Source organism: Manis pentadactyla, chromosome Y, assembly GCF_030020395.1.
Source record: "Manis pentadactyla isolate mManPen7 chromosome Y, mManPen7.hap1, whole genome shotgun sequence".
Taxonomy (NCBI): domain Eukaryota; kingdom Metazoa; phylum Chordata; class Mammalia; order Pholidota; family Manidae; genus Manis; species Manis pentadactyla.
Window position 1 is genome coordinate 23,705,487 of NC_080039.1, and position 19,985 is coordinate 23,725,471.

Sequence of the window (19,985 nt, forward strand, 5' to 3'; positions counted from 1 at the left end):
TGTTTTTTGTACATTCTGTCGAATTGGGCTTTGTATGCTTTCTCGTTATCATGTCATTTAAAAAATATTTTGGTACAATTCACTTTAACAAAAACTTTACCGTCTTAATGTGTTATTTTTTATTAAGTGTATTTCTATTGTGCAGGAAACCTCCAAAACTTTTCCCGCTTAAAAAACTGGAACTCTATACCCATTAAACAAAAATTCTCCATTTATCCTCTTCTCCTAGCTCCTAGCAACCAGTATTCCACTTAATTAATGAGGTTTTAACTTCTCTGGATACCTTATATAAGTGGTCTCATACAGTCTCTCTTTTTATGTGACTAGTGGCTTGTTCATTTCGCCTGATGTCCTTAAAATTCATCCATGTGTAAAGTATGGCCGATTTGATTTCCTTTCTTTTTAAGGCTGAGTCTATTCCACTGTAGGCTTGTAATTTCGGGCTAGCTCCCTGTGCACTAGGGGAAACTTCAAACCGTTCAGGGGAGGGCTCTTGACTTTGAACGGGAAAGAACTCTTGAGCAGGTCAGACAAGTGTAGGTAAGGAAGGAATTCATTAAAACGAGAGCAGCAGCCACACAGGCAGCAGAGAGAAGGAAGAGCAGAGGGAGGACAGGGAAGTTCACTGAACTCCTCTTCCGTTCATGGAAAATCTTTTGCTAACTCCTAAAGCCAGGGTCACCTGGTATCTGGTGTGATCCTGAATCCATATGGCACGAGAACTAAGTCCCTACCACCCCAGGATTTTGGGGAGGCACAGAGCACTGGATGTAGTGAGATTATGTTCTGATAACTTACAAAAGGCAATCAGGAGATTTTCAGGCAGGCTGATAAAGAGCATGATCATACAGCTGCAGCCCTGTCCCGGTCACTCAGGTGGCAAGTACCTGCAAGTCAAAATCAGAGATCTCAGTAGTCCCTCCCTACTTGTTTGAAGTAAAAAAAAGGAGCATGAAGACTTGTACTGAAGTCCAGAAAATAGGATGTGAAATGGCGAAGTGGCAAGAACACTTCTACTGGAAAAGTGAAGAGACAAAACACAGTTAGGTTGAGCAGTAAGAAGTCTTTATTTCAGGCAAAAGTACACACTTGAAGAAAGGGGAGTGCAGGCAACCCCAAAGAGGAGATGCACTTTAAGGCTTAGAATTCGGATTTTTAAGGGTTTCAGGAGTGGGGCAATAGACTATGGGTGGTGGAGGTGCAGGCTTGACAAGTGGTCTCATGAATGTCTGTCTATTGTGGGAGACATTATGTTGTCTGTAGAATGTCCTCTAGATATTCTGTCAGATAAACTTAAAACACAAGGAATTTATTGATCCTGTTCTTCTCTACAGTAGTGGTTATTCTCAAGCAGTGGGGACATGTCATTTAGGAGTGCTTGCCTTGCCTTAAAATAGTCTGTTACTGTCTGATTGCCATAAAGTATGTTAGTAATCTAACCCCTTTTACTGACTGGTGTTTAAAATAGAATGAATCAGCCTCAGATGTACTCTCTCTTGTTCTTACTGTACTTTTTATATATCAGTATTTACCTTTATCATTGAGTCCCCCACCATACCCCATTGCAGTCACTGTCCATCAGTGTAAAGACTTGCAAAATATATACATTTTTAGGTATTGGCAAAAACAATTAATCATAATGCTTGTCCCATGTCCCTACCCTACCTCAGCAACAAATTTTTGTTGAACAATTCATCTGTCAGCATATGCCTAATGTTCCCCTGTTTAGGCTATTATTAATAATGCTGGTATGGACAATTTTGCACAAGTTTTGGTCTGGGCATATACTTGCACTTTTCTTGGATGTAGACTTGGGAGAGAAATTGCTGGTCAATAACAGTAATCTTGTGTGTGACATCAGGGAAGTGCCAAATTGTACTTCAAAGTAGGTGCCCCATTTTTTCTGTTCTCTCAAGTAAGATACAGGGGTCCTAATTCGTATCACCAGTTTTCACCAATACCTGTCACTGTTTTTAATATCATCATCTCATCATAGTTGTGTTTTTAAGTGGCCTCTCGTTATGGCTTTGATCTGTCCCTGTTGGCTAATGATGCTGAGTATTTTTTCATGTGCTTATGAGCCATATGTGTGTCTTGGAGCAGTATCTAGTCACAGCCTTTGCTTGTATTTTTAATTAGATTATCTGTCTTACTCCATTGTAAATGTTCTTGATACATTCAGATACAAGTCCTCTTTGATTTACGAATACTTCCTCCCATTCTGGGCGTTCTGTTTTCACTCTCCAAGTAGTATCCTCTGATGCACAAAAGACTTAGTTTTGACATAGTCCCTCTTACTTATTTTTCCTCTTGTTACTTGCACTTTGGGCATTGTATGTAAGCAGTAATCTCTAATACAGAATCATTTGTTTTTCCAAGAGGGGATTATCTTTTTATTGTGTCTTCTGATTATGCGTTTGTGGGTTTTTCTATGCCCAATTGTCTCTGTAATATGAAAGGAAATACAAGCTTTTCCTAACTTCTAGGTATACTTTAGGAAACAGTCTCTTACGCTGTTTTGTTTTTAAGTTACATCTTCTCTTGAAAGTTATTTAATTTTATTTCATTAAAGGATCAACAGTTCAAGCATAATAAGAGGCAAATCATTGAGACCTTGGTGGGAGGAGCTTGTGTTATTTGAGTTTCAAAAACGAATTCCTCTTCAGTGTGGGGTTTTTGTTTTCTTTTTCTTTTTCCAGTAGATGAAGCACGTGTTGATTTGAGGTCTCTAGATAGGAAACTGTTGCCTTTGTATTTTGGTTGGTGATTAAAGAGCCCTAGTTGATCATTCGGGAGTCCAGTACTGGTTGTCTTGTAACATTTGATCTCAGAAATGATATTTATTGATGTTCCATATTCAAAATAAACTCTTGAATGTATCAAATGTGAGATGTTAAGAACATATGTATTGCCTTACTACACTGATGGACAGTGACTGCAATGGGGTATGGCGGGGGACTCAGTAATAAAGGTAAATGTAAAAACCACATTGTTTTTCTTGTGGAACCTTCATAAGAGTGCATAATAATGACACCTTAATGAAGAGTTAATTAAATTGTTTTTAAAAGAACATTATATATTGTATTTTACTCTGGGCTGTGTCTGGTTTTTTTGACAGATAGCATAACAATAGGAAAATTAAGAACTGTTTGTTTGGACCATGCAAAACTTGGAGAAAATATCCTTGAACCGTCTCTTGATTCACTTTTCTGTGGTCCTTCTGCCTCCAGAGTGCTATACCTAACAGAGGTTGGTGTTTTTCCTATTCAAAACTATAATTTCTACATCATACAGTGATATGAAGAACATATGTAAGATTTTGAAATAATTTGAATTAGTTAATTGTTTCAAATTATTATGTGAAACAGTGAAGAATTTCTTAGTTTCCATAAAGGAAATGGAAGTTATAGATTCATTTTTTATTACCCTTTAATGCAGTTTTCATCCCACGCCCCCTTTTCTTTCTAGGTAGTTTATGTCCTGTTAATGCCTGCTGGTGCATCTTTGGCAGATGATTCCCCTGACTTTCAGTTTCACTTCTTGAAAAGTGGTGGCTTATCCCTTGTACTGAGTATGCTAACAAGTAATAACTTCCTGCCAAATACAGATACGGAAACTCGGAGAGGTGCTTACTTCAATAGTCTTAAAATAGCTAAACTGTTGTTAACTGCCATTGGCAGTGGCCATGTTCGAGCTATAGCAGAAGCATGTCAGCCAGCTGCAGATGGTGCAGATACCATAAAAACGGTAAATTTTTAAAATCTTTAAAACGAGTTGTGTTTAATACTTAATTTTTTAAAATTTAACTTCTCAGTGGCTCTTTAGAGAATGCAAATTTAAGTCAATATGTTGTCGTATTTGTACTGAAATGTATAGGTATTCTTTAAGGATTATATTAATCTCAGAGGACGCCTCATCCCTTTACATCCTTTTTGAGCTTCAGTTGTTTGTCTCATAAAAACTGTAGCTGAATATTTTAATTCATACCTGAAAGATATTTAAAAAACAGTAATGGTAACAGAAATATTTAATCAGCATGTTGCCCATCTCTCCTCTGCCGTGACTAACATAACCACCACAACTAACAAAGACTCTTGGACATGCATCAAGGTATCATCCTTGATGCATGTCATTGAATTTTCTTAAGATATGCTGAGATTTAATGCGTGGATAGAATGTAGCGTCCAGTTCGCACTAACTTTTGAGTTCTTTTATTTACATTACAAGTGAAAGTTTTATTAAATTACTGGCTGAAGGTAAAATGGTTTGGGGTGAATAATTTTAGAAATGAGCTTGATTCTTAGGGAAATTTGAATAATGGCTACACCTATGATATTTAGAATTTTCATTATTTTACGTAGGATTATAGTGTTGTAGATTTTGTTTCAAAGAAAGAATCATGCTAAGGCATTTCAAATAAAATAAACTGCCTGGGATTTTCTAAAATAATTCTGGGGAGGTAGGCACAGTTAATGTGTATTGATACAGTGAAACAAGTTGGCCTTTTACTGATAATTATTGAAACAAAGTAATGTGTACTTAATGGTTATTCGCACAGTTAACCTTTGAAGAATACAGGGGTTTAGGAGCACTGATACCCCTGCCAGCCCAACACAGTCAAAAATCTGTGTGTAACTTTTGATCCACCAAAAACTTGACTAATAGCCTACTGTTGACTTCCTATTTTGTAAGTCAAAATTAAAATCTAAAAAAATTTTAAAAAGTGTAAATCTGAAGAGGTAAAATAATTTGGTCCAAATAAGAAAAATGACCTCAGAATAGCTCAGTGAGTAAACAGACTGCACCTATTCTTTCTGCTCTTCTAACTTTTTTTTCGGTCTACTTATTCTAGCAATAATTAAGAGTCATGTTAAACATTTCCAACTGTAAAATGGAAGAACACCAGTCCTGAACAGTTGTGAGAGGACTAGAATGGCTTAGCCTATCTGTTACCAACAAGATCATCCACATGGTGCTAAAGACCTATAGTGTGCAGTAAGATAGGAAAAAATGGGGCAGAGATGGTGATTAAAAGGAGGCATAAGGGAGTTTTCTGGAGAACTAGCCTGTTTCTTTATTTGGGTGGTGGTTATATAGGTGTGTTCAGTTTACGAACACTCATAATAAATCTGTACTTCTTACATACATATATTCATGAATAAATAGTTAAAGGATGGAAGAACAGATTAGAAAAATTTTTCCATCTGTAATTGTGGGTTTGTCTATTTTTCCCTTTAGATTTGTCAAATTTCCTTTCATGTATTTTTCAAGTATTGTTTGGTACATCTACATTTATGATTGTTATGTCTTTGTGACAAATTATTTCAACTTGGTGTTCCTTTTTATTTTTTGTAATATTTTTTGTTCTTAAATCTACATAATATGATCTTTTTGTTTTTAATTAAAGCATCAATGATACACAATCTTGTGATGGTTTCAAATTCACAATACATTGCTTCAACATTCACCTATACTATCAGTCCTCACCACCTCCAGTGTGGTCACTGTTCGTCATTGAACTCAGATATTACAGAGTCATTACATCATTACCTGTGTTCTCCATAAGTATTACCGTCCCAGTGACCAACATGGATCGTGATTGCATTATTGTGCCCCTTAGTCCCCTTCTCTCACCCCCGCACCCATCCCAGCCCTCCCTTTTGGTAACCACAACTCCCTTCATGGTGTCTATGGTCTAGTGCTGTTCTGTTCCTTCTCTTTTGCTTCCTGCTTATGCTCCACAAATGAGTGAAATAATTTGGTACTTGTCTTTCTCCATCTGGCTTATTTCACTGAGCGTAATACCCTCTAGCTCCATCCGTGTTGTTGCAAATGGTAGGATTTGTTTTCTTCTTATGGCTGAATAGTAATCCATTGTGGATTTGTACCACATCTTCTTTATCCATTCATGTACTGAAGGGCACTTAGGTTGCTTCCATATATGGGCTATTGTATACAGTGCAGCAATAAGCATAGGGGTGCATACGTCTTTTTGAATCAGTGGTCTTGATTACTTCAGGTAAATTCCTAGAAGTGGAATTACTGAGTAAAATGGTATCTCTGTTTTAGTTTTTTGAGAAATCTGCATATTACTTTCCACAGTGGTTGAACCAATTTCCATTCCCATGAACAGTGTCAGAAGGCTCCCCTTTCTCCACGTCCTTGCCAGCATTTGTTGTTTCTTGGATAGCATTGTCTGTTGGATAGTGGCTTTCCTAAGTGGTGTGATATGGTAACTCATTGTGGTTTTATTTTTCATTTCCCTGATGATTAGCAATGTGGAGCATCCTTACATGTGCCTATTGGCCATCTGTATTTCTTTGGAGAAGTATCTGTTCAGATGCTTCACCCAATTTTTCCATTGGGTTATATGTTATGGAGTGTTAAGGCATGTGAAGTCTTTACGTAGTTTGGATATTAACTCCTTATCAGATGAATCATTTACAAATACATTCTTCCATACTGCAGGATGCCATATTGTTCTGCTGATGGTGTTGTTTGCTGTACAGAAGCTTTTCAGTTTGTCGTAGTCCCAGTTGTTCATTTTTTATTTTGTTCCCTCACCAAGGATATGTGTTCAGGTAAAGGTTGCTCATGTTTATGTTCAGGAGATTCTTACCTATGTTTCTTTCTGAGAGTTTTATAGCATCATGACTTACATTCAGGTCTTTGATCCATTTTGAGTTTTACTTTTGTGTATAAAGTTAGACAATCATCCAGTTCATTCTCTTACATATAGCTGTTCTGTTTTGCCAACACAAGAGGCTGACTTTTCCCCATTGTATATTCATGGCTCCTTTAACATAATTTATAATTGACCATATGTGTGTGGGTTTACTTCTGAGCTCTCTATTCCTTTCCATTCATCTATGGGTCTGTTCTTGTGCCATTACCAAACTGTTTTGATTACTGTGGCTTTGTAGTAGAGCTTGAAATTAGAGAGTGTAATCCCTCCCAGCTTTGTTCTTCCTTCTCAGGATTGTTTTGGCTGTTCAAGGTCTTTTGTGGTTTCACACTTAATTTTATGATTATTCTGTCTAGATCTTGAAAAATGCCATTGGTATTTTCATAGGTATTGCATTGGATCTGTAAATTACTTTGGGCAAGATGGCCATTTTGACGATATTAATTCTTCCTGTCCATGAGCACAGGATAGATTTCTATTTATTGGTGTCTTAATTTCTCTCACGAGTACCTTGTTTTCAGAGTAAAGGTATTTCACCTCCTTGGTTAAGTTTATTCCCAGGTATTTTATTCTTTTTGATGCAGTTGTAAATGGGGTTGTTTTCCTGTTTTTGCTTTCTGCTAATATATTGCTACTATAAAGGAATGTACCATATTTCTGTGTATTAATTTTATATCCTGTAACTTTGCTGAATTCAGTTATTAGTTCTAACTATTTTTGGTGGTGTCATTAGGGTTCTCTACATATAACACCATGTCATCTACAAATAGTGACAGTTTAACTTCTTCCCTATCAATTTTGATGCCTTTATCTCTTGGTGATTTTTTTTGCTGTGGCTAGGATCTCCAGCCACTTTTATGTTGAACACAAGTGGTCAGAGTGGGCATCCTTGTCTTGTTCCTGATGTTAGAGGAAAACCTTTCAGCGTTTTGCTCTTAAAAGGATTATTTTGACCGTGGGTTTGTTGTGTATGGCCTTAATTATGTTGAGGTATGTACCCTCTATGCCCATTTAATTGAGAGTTTTTCTCATGAATAGATGTTGAGCTGTGTCAAATGCTTTTACAGCATCAATTGAGACGATGGTGTGATTTTTGTCATCCTTCTTGTTGATGTGATGTGTGATACTGATTTACTTTCAAATATTGTATGATCCTTGCCTCCCTGGAAGAAATCTCACTTGGTCATGATGGTTGATCTTTTTGATATGTGTTTGAATTTGGTTTGCTAATAATTTCTTGAGGATTTTTGCATCTGTTCATAATGAATATTTGTCTCTAATTTTCTTTTTTTGTGGTGTCCTTGTCTGGTTTTGGTATCGCAGTGATGCTCGTTTTGTAGAATGAGTTTGGGAGTATTCCTTCCTCTTGTACTTTTTGAAATGCTTTAAGAAGGATGGGTATTAGGTCTTTAAATGTTTGATAAAATTCAGCCATGAAGCCCATCTGGCCGGGAATTTTTGTTCTAGGTATTTCCTTGATTACCGATTCAAGTTCAATCTTAGTATTGGTCTGTTCAGATTTTCTGTTTCTTCTTAGGTCAGTCTTGGAAGGTTGCATTTTTCTAGAATGTCCGTTTCTAGTAGGTCATTCAATTTATTGACATACAATTTTTCATAGTATTTTCTAATAATCCCTTGTGTACCCATGGTGTCCTTTCTCATTTCTGATTATATTTATGTGTGTACATTTTCTTTTTTTCTTGGTATATCTGGCTAGGGGTTTATCTTTTTTATTTCCCCAAAGAACCAGCTCCAGATAGGCTCTGTGGTTTGCTCTTCTAGATTTTTATTTGTGCTCTGATCTTTATTATGTCCCTCTCACTGAGTTTGGGCCTTACTTCTTCTTCTTTTCTGGTTGCTTTGTGAGTTTAGACTTCTTATTTGGGATTGTTCTTCTTTCTTGAGGTGAGCCTACATATTGCTGTGTAGTTTCCTCTTAGAACTGCCTTTGCCACATCCCGCAGGTTTTGGGCTGTTTGTTTTCATTTGTCTCCATATATTGTTTGATCTCTTAATTTTATCATCGATCCACTGATTATTTATAAGAATGTTGCTTAGCCTCCATGTGTTTGTAGACTATTTTGTATTCTCTGTGTAATTTATGTCTAGTTTCATACCATTGTGGTCTGAGAGGCTGCTTGATAAAATTTCAGTCTATTGTAATTTATTGAGGGTCTTTTTGTGGCCGCCTCTGTGATCTGTGCTGGGAAATATCCCACGTGGACTTGAATGTGTGTACGGCTGCTTTTGGGCAGACTGTTCTGTAGATGTCTGTTAGGTCCATCTGTTCTAATGTGGTGTTCAGAGTCTCTGTCTCTTTATTTTCTGTCTAGTTGATCTGTTGGTGTGAGTGCTGTGTTAAAAGTCTCCTGATACAAATTTGTTGCATTCTGTCCACCTGTTTAATTCTGTGGTTCTGTGTTTTACATATTTAGGTGCTCCTCTTTTGAGGGCCTGATTATAATGGTTACATCCTCTTGTTGGACTGACCCCTTTCTCATTATGTAAGGCCCTTTTTGTATCTTGTTACTTGTTTTCTTTTGAAATCTATTTAGTCACGTACTGGTATTGCTACTCCTGCTTTTTTCTGCCTATAATTCGTGTGAACTATCTTTGTCCCTTCCTTCACTTACATTCCATGTAGGTCCTTGAATCTGAGATGAGTTTCTTGTAGATAGCACATAGATGGTTCTTGTTTCTTCCTTTATTTTTGTATCATTAATGTACAGTTACCTGAGCAACATGGTTACTAGACTCCTCCCCATTATCGAGTGCCGACCACAAACCCCATTACAGTCACTCTCCATCAGTGTAGTGATGCAATAGAATCACTACTTGTCCTCTCTGTGTTGTACAGTCTTCCCCATGAGTCCCCCACTATATTGTATCTGCTAATGATAATGCCCTTTTTATCCCCTTATCCCTCCGTTCCCACCCATCCTCCTCAGTCCCTTTCTCTTTGGTAACTTAGTCCAGTTTTGGGTTCTGTGATTCTGCTGCTCTTTTGTTCCTTCAGTTTTTCCTTTCTTTTTATTCACCACACATGAGTGTAATCATTTGATAGTTGTCTTTTTCCACCTGGCTTTTTTCACTGAGCAAAATACCCTCTAGCTCCATCCGTGCTGTTGCAAGTGGTAGGATTTCTTTTCTTCTTATGGCTGAATAATATTACATTGTGTATATTTACCACATCCTCTTTATCCATTCATGTACTGTTGGACACTTAGGTTGCTTCTGATTCTAGGCATTGTAGGTAGCGCTGTGGTAAGCATAGGGGTGCCTATGTCTTTTTCAAGCAGGGCTGCTGCATTCTTAAGGTAAATTCCTAGGAGTGGAATTCCTGGGTCTAATGGTATTTCTATTTTGAGTTCTTTGAGTAACCTCCTTTCCTGTGGGAAACATACTGCTTTCCACAGTGATTGAAGTAACTTACATTCCCACCAGCAGTGTAGGAGGGTTCCCCTTTCTCCACATTCTCGCCTACATTTTCATAGTTTCTCTTTTGGATGGTGGGCGTCCTGACTGGTGTGAGCTGATAATCGTACTGTGGTTTTAATTTTCATTTGTCTGATGATTAGCGATTTGGAGCACCTTTTCATGTGCCTAGTGGAGGTCTGAATTTGTTTGGAGAAGTGTCTGCTCAGCTCCTCTGCCCATTTTATGATTGGCTTATCTGCATTTTGCGTGTTGAGGTGTGTGAGCTCTTTATATAATTTGGATGTCAACCCTTTATTGGATATGTCATTCTCCCATACTGTAGGTTACCTTTTTGTTCTACTAATGGTGTCCTTTGCTGTACAGAAGCTTTTCGGCTTGAAGTAGTCCCACTTGTTCATGTTTGCTTTAGTTTCTGTTGCCCGGGGAGACATGTTCATGAAGAGGTCACTCATGTCCGTGTCCAAGAGATTTTTGGCTGTCTTTTCCTAAGAGTTTTATGGACAGTTCTCTCGACTTACGTCCAGGTCTTTGATCCATTTCGAGTTTACTATTGTGTATGGGGTTAGACAATAATCCAGTTTCATTCTCTTGCATGTAGCTGGGCAGTTTTGCCAACACCAACTGTTGAAGAGGCCGTCATTTCCCCATTGTATGTCCGTGGCTCCTTTATTGTACGTTAGTTAGTTGACCACGTGCGTGTGGATTAATGTCTGGACTCTGTATCCTGTTCCACTGGTCTGTGGGTCTGTTCTTGTGCCAGTGCCAAATTGTCTTGATTACTGTGGCTTTAGTAGTGCTTGAAGTTGGGAAGTGAGGTCCGCCAACTTTACTCCTCCTTCTCTGGATTGCCTCGGCTCTTCGGGGTCTTTGGCCCCGAATTTTAACACTACTTGTTCCAGTTCGTTGAAGGAAGCTGTTGGTATTTTGATAGGGATTGCATTGAATCTGTATATTGCCTTAGGCAGGATGTTCGTTTTGACAGAATTATTCCAACTAGCCAAGAGCATGGGATGAGTTACCACTCGTTAGTGTCCTCTTTAATTTCTCTTAAGAGTGTCTTGTACTTCTCAGGGTATAGGTCTTTTGCTTGCTTGGTTAGGTTTATTTCTAGGTATTTTATTCTTTTTGATGCAATCATGAATGGAATTGTTTTCCTGATTTCTTTTTCTGCTAGGTCGTCCTTGGTGTATAGGAAATCAACAGATTTGTGTGTAGTGATTTTGTATCCTGGAACCTTGCTGAATTCATATATTAGTTCTAGTAGTTTTGCAGTGGAGTCTTTTAGGTTTTTTCTGTACAGTATCATTTCAGCTGCAAATAGTGACAGTTTGACTTCTTCTTTACCAATCTGGAGTCCTTTTATTTCTTTGTTTTGTCTGATTGCCATGGGTAGGACCTCCAGTACTATGTTGAATAACAGTGGAGAGAGTGGGCGTTCCTGTCTTTTTCCTGATCTTGGGTGAAAAGCTTTGAGCTTCTCCGTGTTGAATATAATGTTGCCTGTGGGTTTGTCATATATTGCCTTTATTATGTTGAGATTCTATGGTTACTAGACTCCCCCCCGTCCTCAAGTCCCCACCCCATACCCCATTACAGTCACTGTCTATCAGCATAGTAAGATGCTATACAATCTCTACTTGTCTTCTCTGTGTTGTAGAGCTGTCCCCATTCCTCCCCCCTACATTATGTCTGCTAATCATAATGCCCCTTTCCCCCCTTTGTCTCTCCCTTCCCAGCCATCCTCCCCAGTCCCTTTCCTGTTAGTCCATTCTTGGTTTCTGTGAGTCTGCTGATGTTTTGCTCCTTCAGTCTTTTTCTTTGTTTCTTATACTCCACATATGAGTTTAATCATCGGGAAGCAGTCTCTGGGATGATCTCCTGAGCTGCGGTAGTCAGGGCCGCCCTCAGGCTAGCCTAGAGGACTGCAGGGGCAGGGCTTCACACCCGTGCTGGTGTGTTCTCCTGAGAACAGCGCCTCTTCCTGCCTTCCAGATCTTGCTCCAGCTTCCGCTGCCTGTCCCAGTTAGCTGCATGCTTGCAGGAGACTGCGTGGTTGACGTTGGCGGGGCCACTCTCCGGCTGCTCCACAGCTCTGCCGGGTCAGCCGGTCTCCCTGCAGTGCTGCCCAGGGGGAATGAATGGCATGGTGCTTATCGCCGTGAGGGGCTTCGGGGCTGCTTTACTCCCCAGGGAGTTAGGGGGCCGGAAGTTTCTCAAGATTCCCAGCCTGCTGGGCAGAGTGTACTGGGACAATTTTGTTCCGCCGTTAAGCCCTTGTCCCTTTAAGAGATTTAAAAAGGGCCCGCTTCTCTCTTTTCCCAGGGCAGCTTGCTGTGGGGACCTGCTCGCAGTGTCTGTCTCGGAAGCTACCCTTCTGTTTCTCTAATGTCCAGCACACCATGCAATGTGTGTCTCTGCTCCCTGTGCAGATTACTAGGGCTGGTTATTTAGCAGGCCTGCCCTTCCACTCCCTCCCCACTCCAACTTCTTTTCTCCCACCGGTGAGCCGGGGTCGGGGGAACACTCGTTTCCTGCCGGGCTGCGACTTGTATCTTACCCTTTTCGTGAGATGCTGCGTTCTCGCAGATGTAGGTGTAGCCTGGCTATTGTGCTGTATCTTCTGGTCTCTCTTTTAGGAATAGTTGTATCTGTCGTAGTTTCAAAAATATGTATGGTTTTTGGAGATTTCCGCAGCCCTACTCTCACCACCATGCTGAGCCATCTCTCAGTTCTGGTTTCTTTATCCATTGTACCACTCTATATCTTTTGCTTGGTGCACTTAGTCCATTTACATTAAAGGTGATTATTGATTGATGTGTACTCATTACCATTGTAGGTTTTAAATCTGTGGTTACCAAAGGCTCAAGGGCAGCTTCTTTACTATCTAACTGTCTGCCTTAAATTCCTGAGTACTCTATTTCAGACACAGTCCAGAGGTACTTTTTTTTCCTCCCTTCTTCCTCTTTCACACTTACATACTAGGTGTCATATTCCTCACTTTTTGTGTATTCCTTGACTGGTTTTGTGAGTAGTTGATTTAATTTCATATTTGCTGGTAATGAACTGGTCTACTACCTTTACTGTGAGTTTATTTTCACTGGTGACAGCTATTTCGACTTAGGAACATTTTCATCTAGAACAGTCCCTTGAACATATCCTCTAGGGCTGGAGTAGTGGTGGTGTATTCCTCCAACTTTTGTTTATCTGAGTATTGTTGATTTCGTGCTTCAAATTTAAATGATTTTCTTGCCAGGTAGAATGTTCTTGGATGGAAGTCCTTCAGTTTCATTACATTAAACATATCATGCCACTACCTTCTGGCCTGTAAGGTTGCTGCTGAGCAGTGTGCTGAAAGCCTTACTGGATTTCATTTATAAGTTACCTTTTTTCTCTCTGGCTGTTTGCAGTGCTCTGTCCTTGATCCTTGCCATTTTAATTATTATATGTCATGTTGTTGCCTTCCTAAGGATCCTTTTGTTAGGGCTTTTCTTCTCTTCTGTGACCTGAGTGTAATTTCCTTCCCCAGATTGGTGAAGGTTCCAACACTTACTTCTTCAAAGAGAGTTTTTATCCCTTCAAAAAGACTTCTTATCCGTTTGTCTTTTCTCCTTCTGGTACCCCTGTTATGCTAATATTGTTCCGTTTGGTTTTGTCACAAAGCTCTCTTAATAAACTATTCTTTCTTTCCTAGTGATCCTTTTTCCTGTTTTTTGGCTTCACTGTTTACTTGCTCCCTAATTTCCTGATTATTTTTCATTTCTTCATCCTGTGAAAGCCTGCTATTAAATCCCCTTGTTGCATTTTTTTTCAGATACTGTTTTATTCAACTCTGAGTGACTTTTTTGCAGGTTGTCTTTTTGTTGAGGTGTGCTCCCTTACTTCCTGAATATTTTTCTGTAGAGCCATGAGCATGTTTACAACTTCTACTTTGAAGTCTTTATCCAGAAGATTGGTGATTTCAGTTCCACTCAGCCCTCTTCCTGATGTTAGGTCTTACAGTTTTGTTTGGATCAAATTTCTCTGTCATCTCATATTTTCAGTGTTTCTTATGGAGTAGTAGATTTATGCAGGATGCCTCTAGTGCCCAGAATCTCTAAACAATTTTGCTTTCCGGTGCAGGAGCCCCAACTGTTGGTGTGCAGTAGGCTGGGTTCCTTTTGGTCTAGCTTGTAATGACCTGATTTTAGATGGGTTGTGTGAGCCGTCAGCTCATTGACACACAGTGAGAAGCCATGGGGCTGCTCTGCTGTAGTTGTTGTGAATGGAGCGACCCTTTCCCCAACCTGCAGCAATAGCATGATCTGCCGGCAAGTAGGGCAGGCGCCTCCTGGGAGGAAGGAGCCCCTGGGGCTGGCTGGCCAAAACAGGACTGAGAAAGCTGAGAGCATCTCCCTGTGACTCCCCAGCAGTGAGGTGTGACACCAGTGTCAGGGTAAATGGGCTGTTCACAGACCACATGTGGAGGGAAGAGCCTCAGGACTGCACCAATAGAGCTGCTGTGAGTAGAGCTGCTCTCCACCTGGCCTGCAGCAAAAGCACAGGTCACAGGCAGGTGGAACCAGTGCTTGCTGGGAGGAAGTAGCCTCCAGGGTATGGCTTCTGTGGGCAGATCCTCAGTTGGCCCAGTATAGGACCATGAAACCTGGGAGGGTCTCCCCCTGCCTATCTGGCAGCAAAGTATGACACCACCTCCAACCCAAGTGGGCCATCCACAGGCCACGTGCTGCAAGGAGAAGCCTCAGGGCTGAGTTACTGGGGAGGGGAACAAAGCCTCCCTGTCTCCCAAGAGTTCCGAAGCTGTTAGGCTGAGGGTGGGCTGGGGAGGTATTTTCCACCTGCCTTTTCCAACCTCAGCAGAGAGCTCTGTGTAACCCTTACCCATCTAGCGCTCCTCTCATTGCTAGGAAGCCTTTCCAACTCCCTCTTTGCTTTTGTCTCAGGGAGACCAGTAGAACATGCCTATCCTCCACAAACAGCTGGAATCACTGCCTTCCAAGTGTTCATTCAGCCTGTCTGTTTTGTCCAGGCCCTCTAATTACTAGAGCACCATGTAATGTGGGTTTCTGCTCCCAGATCTCTAGGGCCAGGTGTTCAGCAATCATGGGTTCCTACACATGCCCGGCTCTGTTCCTCTTCCTCCTGCCTGTGGAGGAGGGCTTAGGTCCCACCATATAATCAGCTTTGCCACTTTCCCCTCTTCTTCCCTTCCTCCCTGATGTGCGTATGTAGTTCTGCAGTCTTCATGTTATTTTCAGGGTTGGTTATATTTGCTATAATTTCATGTTCTCTGTGTTTTTTGCAGGAGGGTTCTGCCTTAATCTTACTACTCCACCATCTTTTTTCCCAGAGTCCTCTATACTATCTTTTTAATTTGAAATCTTACTTAGTAGTAGCTGGCCAGTAGACCCTCAAGTATTGACTGTGAATGATGAAAATCACATGTGTAGAACAGTAAATTAAATGAAAATTTCAGCTTCCCTTAATTGACTTTAAAGAGAGTAACTGGAAGGAAGCATTACACCAAATCAGACTTCTACATGATTTGCCAAACTAGTGACAGCAGGAACCACCATCCCAAAGTCTTAAATTCCTTAAAACATGTATTTTTAAGAACTTCTTTAACAAAACTTGATTGTGAAAGAAAGGTAGAGAGGGTGGGTGGTGAATCTGTGCAGACTTTTTAGCAAGTTTGAGGGATAAACATTAGAACACAGGTAGCAAAAGAACCTTTGAACTAAAGTAAGGAACAGCTTAAAGACTGGAGTGACAGAAAGTGAGAGGTATAAATTAAAGATGAGAGGATGAGAAATTGAAAGTCTGTTTATCTGGTACCCTCATTTTGCTCAGTCATTTCACAGCAAGCATAGTAATCTTTTGGGAAAGAGGAAAAGGCTTTGCCCAGAGACGTGTAAAAGATGTGTTCAGAGGGCTGTCACCTGCTTCAAGTGAGAGTGAACCCTGTTGTAGGAAGAGTATTGAGTTAGTCTGAAATTGGAGTTTACAGAGCAATATTATATTTTAACAGGCAAGTGAGAGAGGGTGTCTATAGTGTTGGGCATCTGGGATACTTTTTATGCAGATCACCATTAATTCTATTGTAAATAAGGAACACTGATGTAGACGGAGAAAGATGACATCCTGAGACAGAGGCAGTGATTAAGTAGCATATTGTTGGGTTGGTTACTGCAGATTTTTGAAATTTAGTTTTGTGCAAGTTTATTCCAAGTAAAAAGTTGTGTTTTTTCAGATGAACCAAGTTACTCACGATCACATGGTGATACTACAAAATGTCCTTCAGAGCATGCCTAATCCGTCATCTGAATACATGCTTAGAAATGTTTCTGTACGTCTTGCTCAGCAAATATCTGGTGAGGTTAGTATCAAAATTTGAAGACTCTGGCATTTTGGGTGGTTTTATTTTGTATTACTGTTGACAGTCTCTTTTTGTTCAAATATATAAAGATGCTGAACTTGAGGTTATTGAGACTGTGTCACTCTAGTGTGAATCTTATTATTTCAGATGAAGTTTCATGTTAATATTATCTAAATACTAGTATTAAGAAAGTGCTTTTTAAAAGTTTTTAAACAGATTTTTTTGAGTTATACTTTCTGTTGCATAAACTAGATCAAAATAAACCATCTGGTGAGTTTTGACAGATGTTTAATGACACACTCAAGGTGAATTTCCATCAGCCCCAATAGTTTTCTCCTCCTGGCTCCACGCAACCACCATTCTGCTTTTTGTTACATGTAAATTTCTTAAGTTTCGTTAAATTTACATCACTGGAATCATATTGTATGCTCTTTTGTGTCTGCATTATTTCCATCAGCATAATTTTGAAATTATCAGTGTTATATTTTGCATCTGTCCTTTATTCCATTTTGAGTAATACTACTTTTTATGGGCTTTCCTCCTGTTGCATTAGTAGACATTTGAATTATACTAGTTTCTGACTTTTGGGAATAGAACTACTTTGAAAATTCATTAAATAAGGGCTTCTGTGGGTGCATCTTCTTTCTGGGTGAAGACATACATAGGAATGAAAGGCTGGATTTTCCCATGTTCTAAAAATTTTTATGAAAAGTATTATAGAGCCCAGATTAGATCTTAGCCTAAAGCATACTTTGTGACTGTAGCTGACAATAATGTTTGTTCTTCATCTACTATATTTTATGACTTGATGTAAAGGTATTTAAAAATGCACCCATTACTACTTTGGACCTTAAGGGTAATGTGAAGCATTCACTTAATTTACAACCACTTATACTACCTCTTTAACAAGGAGAAAGTTTTGTTTTCTGATTATTTCACTTTGATATTCTATCAGCACTTTTAATTACTGGTTTTTTTTTCAGGCTTCAAGATATATGCCTGATACTTGTGTAATTAGAGCTATACAAAAAATCGTCTGGGCATCAGGATGTGGGGCATTAGAGCTAGTCTTTAGCCCAAATGAAGAAATTACTAAAATGTACGAGATGACGGTAAGAATTAGTACAAAAATATATTCCTTGTTTGTTAGTTGTACATATGACCAAAGTTTCGTGTCTGCTGTCTTTTAAGGAAAAAGTCATTCGTATCTAGTAGTTTAAAATGAACTTCTAGATGCAGTTCAGATGAGAATATATATGAGTTATTTTTGAAAATAAAAGACTTCAGAGTTTCTCTATAACGCAGCTTTTTTCTGAAACTTTTTTTTTTTAACTTCTTGGGTTGAAAATATAATGGATTTTCTTTTCCTAGTTCCCTTTAATTCTTTCTCAGTTTTTTTGTCCTGAATGAATTTTGGTAACTGTCTGCTGTGGAATTGACATTTAACAAGTATTTTCTTGGCTCATTTAGAGCACTCAAAAGCAGGAAAAGTGTACCATTTTGGTATTATCCCTAAGCTTTGTTGAATTAAGCAGTTACTTGCAGAAATGAGATTTTGTTTAGCTCTTTGAATCCCCAGTCATATTTACTTGTCTTGGATAGTCACTTCTGTAATATTTTAAGAGAGCAAAGTGGGTAGGTAATAGCCTTGTACAGCTTCCCTTTTTGGAATATTTAAATGTTGTTTGCCAGACATAAACTGTACCTATTTTTCGATGAGTAAAGGAAGATTACAAATGATTAGCTGCCTACTTGATTATATTTTTGTTTGGAAATGCCTTCTTGAACATTGGTATAGGGCTAAGTAATTTTTTAAATAAGATTGCATCTTAGTAAGCTGTGTGATAAAAACTACACACTAATCAAAAATACAAACTGCAGGGCCAGAGGGATTGTTTAGGAAGGAATACTGACTGATGCAGAACTTTACCACTCACCCAAGTGACACTTAGTGTTTGTGATCAGACACCTTTAATCCCCTTTGGGGGTATTTTTCTGAGGGTCTCAGAAGTGCAGATGAAGGGACTGAAGACAGGCCACTTTAGAGATTAGGTAAGTTTTAAATGTTAGCTACATTTAAATACAGGTTAGATACAGGTTAAGAATTTTTTCCTGAACCTGCATCACTGGGTAACAATGAAGCAAAACTGAAGGAGTAAAGCAGCAGACTCACAGACTCTAAGAAGGGACTAGCTGCTAACAAAGGGGAGAGGTGGGAAGGGAGGGAGAAGGGGATTAGGGGGTGTTACGATCGGCACACCTGGTGTGGGGAGGATCATGGGAGAGACAGTGTAGCACAGAGAAGACAAGTAGAGAATCTGTGGCATCTTACTACACTGATGGACGGTGAATGCAATGGGGTATGGGGGGAACTCGATAATGTGGGTGAAAGTAGTAACCACGTTATTTTTAATGTGAAACCTTCAGAAGAATGTATATGGATGATACCTTAGTAAAAAAAATGAAAATAAAAAATATATCACTGGGTAATTTGACTCCTGATTGTAATTTTACAGATCACCAATGCAAGTAATGAGCCAGATACAGAAGATGAACAGGTTTGCTGTGAGGGATTCGAAGTGATGACGTTATGTTTTGCTCTACTTCCAACAGCTTTGGATGCACTTAGTAAAGAAAGAGCCTGGCAAACATTTATCATTGACTTACTATTGCACTGTCCCAGCAAGTAAGTGATTATTTTTTTCTTTAGGGTTTTGTTTTGTTTTGTGTTTTAGGAAGGAAGGCACGCCTCATTATTTTGAGCAAAAACAGATTAATTTTGTTAAAAACATCTTTGAAGTCAAATGACACTTATTCTCGTCTACATGGCACATTGGTGTTTATGAAACCTTCAACATGTCTCACTTAATCTGTGCTACTTTCTTCTTATCTAAACGGCAGTGCTGATATTTTTTTCCTTTTACCGGGCTTTTATTGTTGTGGTGTATATAATCATAACAAGGTATTTGGACATTTTAACAACTTCTAAGGGGGCAATTCAGTGGCCTTAAGAACATTTTCAGTGTTGTACAGTTATCATCACTATTTCTTTTTCCTTATTTTATTCTTCTGATAGTTCACTGTTAGTGTATACAAGTGCAACAGATTTCTCTGCTTAATTTTGTATCCTGAAACTATAGTGAATTCACTTATTTTCCTAATAGGTATTGGTGGACTCTTTAGGGTCTTCTCTATATAATATATCATCTGGAAATAGTGACAGTTTTACTTCTTCCCTAGCCATATGAATGCCTTTTTATTTCTTCATCTTGTCTGATTGCTGTGGCTAGAACCTCCAATACTCTGTTGAATAAAAGTGCTAAGAGTCAGGATCCTTGTCTTCATCCTGATCAGTGAGGAAAACTGTATAAGTTGGCAGGTTTTTCACCATTGCTATGTAGTCTGTGGGTTTATCTTATATGGCCTTTACTATGTTGAGGTATCTACCCTTTACACTCACTTTGCTGAGAGTTTTTATCATCATCACTA

General features: G+C 39.1%; 1 protein-coding gene across 3 annotated transcripts in view; it reads left to right on the forward strand.

Moving 5' to 3' along the window:
* LOC130682128 (probable ubiquitin carboxyl-terminal hydrolase FAF-X) overlaps positions 1 to 19,985 on the forward strand; it is a 173,747-nt gene that overhangs the window by 78,218 nt on the left and 75,544 nt on the right. For 2 of the 3 annotated variants that reach the window (XM_057496261.1, XM_057496260.1), the window contains exons 21-26: positions 3,119 to 3,249; positions 3,469 to 3,727; positions 15,818 to 15,837; positions 16,371 to 16,496; positions 17,480 to 17,608; positions 19,013 to 19,182. In XM_057496261.1, coding sequence (XP_057352244.1) covers positions 3,119 to 3,249; positions 3,469 to 3,727; positions 15,818 to 15,837; positions 16,371 to 16,496; positions 17,480 to 17,608; positions 19,013 to 19,182 — 835 coding nt within the window. Of the gene's footprint in view, positions 1 to 3,118; positions 3,250 to 3,468; positions 3,748 to 15,817; positions 15,838 to 16,370; positions 16,497 to 17,479; positions 17,609 to 19,012; positions 19,183 to 19,985 lie in introns of all 3 variants that reach the window. The other variant, XM_057496259.1, reaches the window with a different exon arrangement.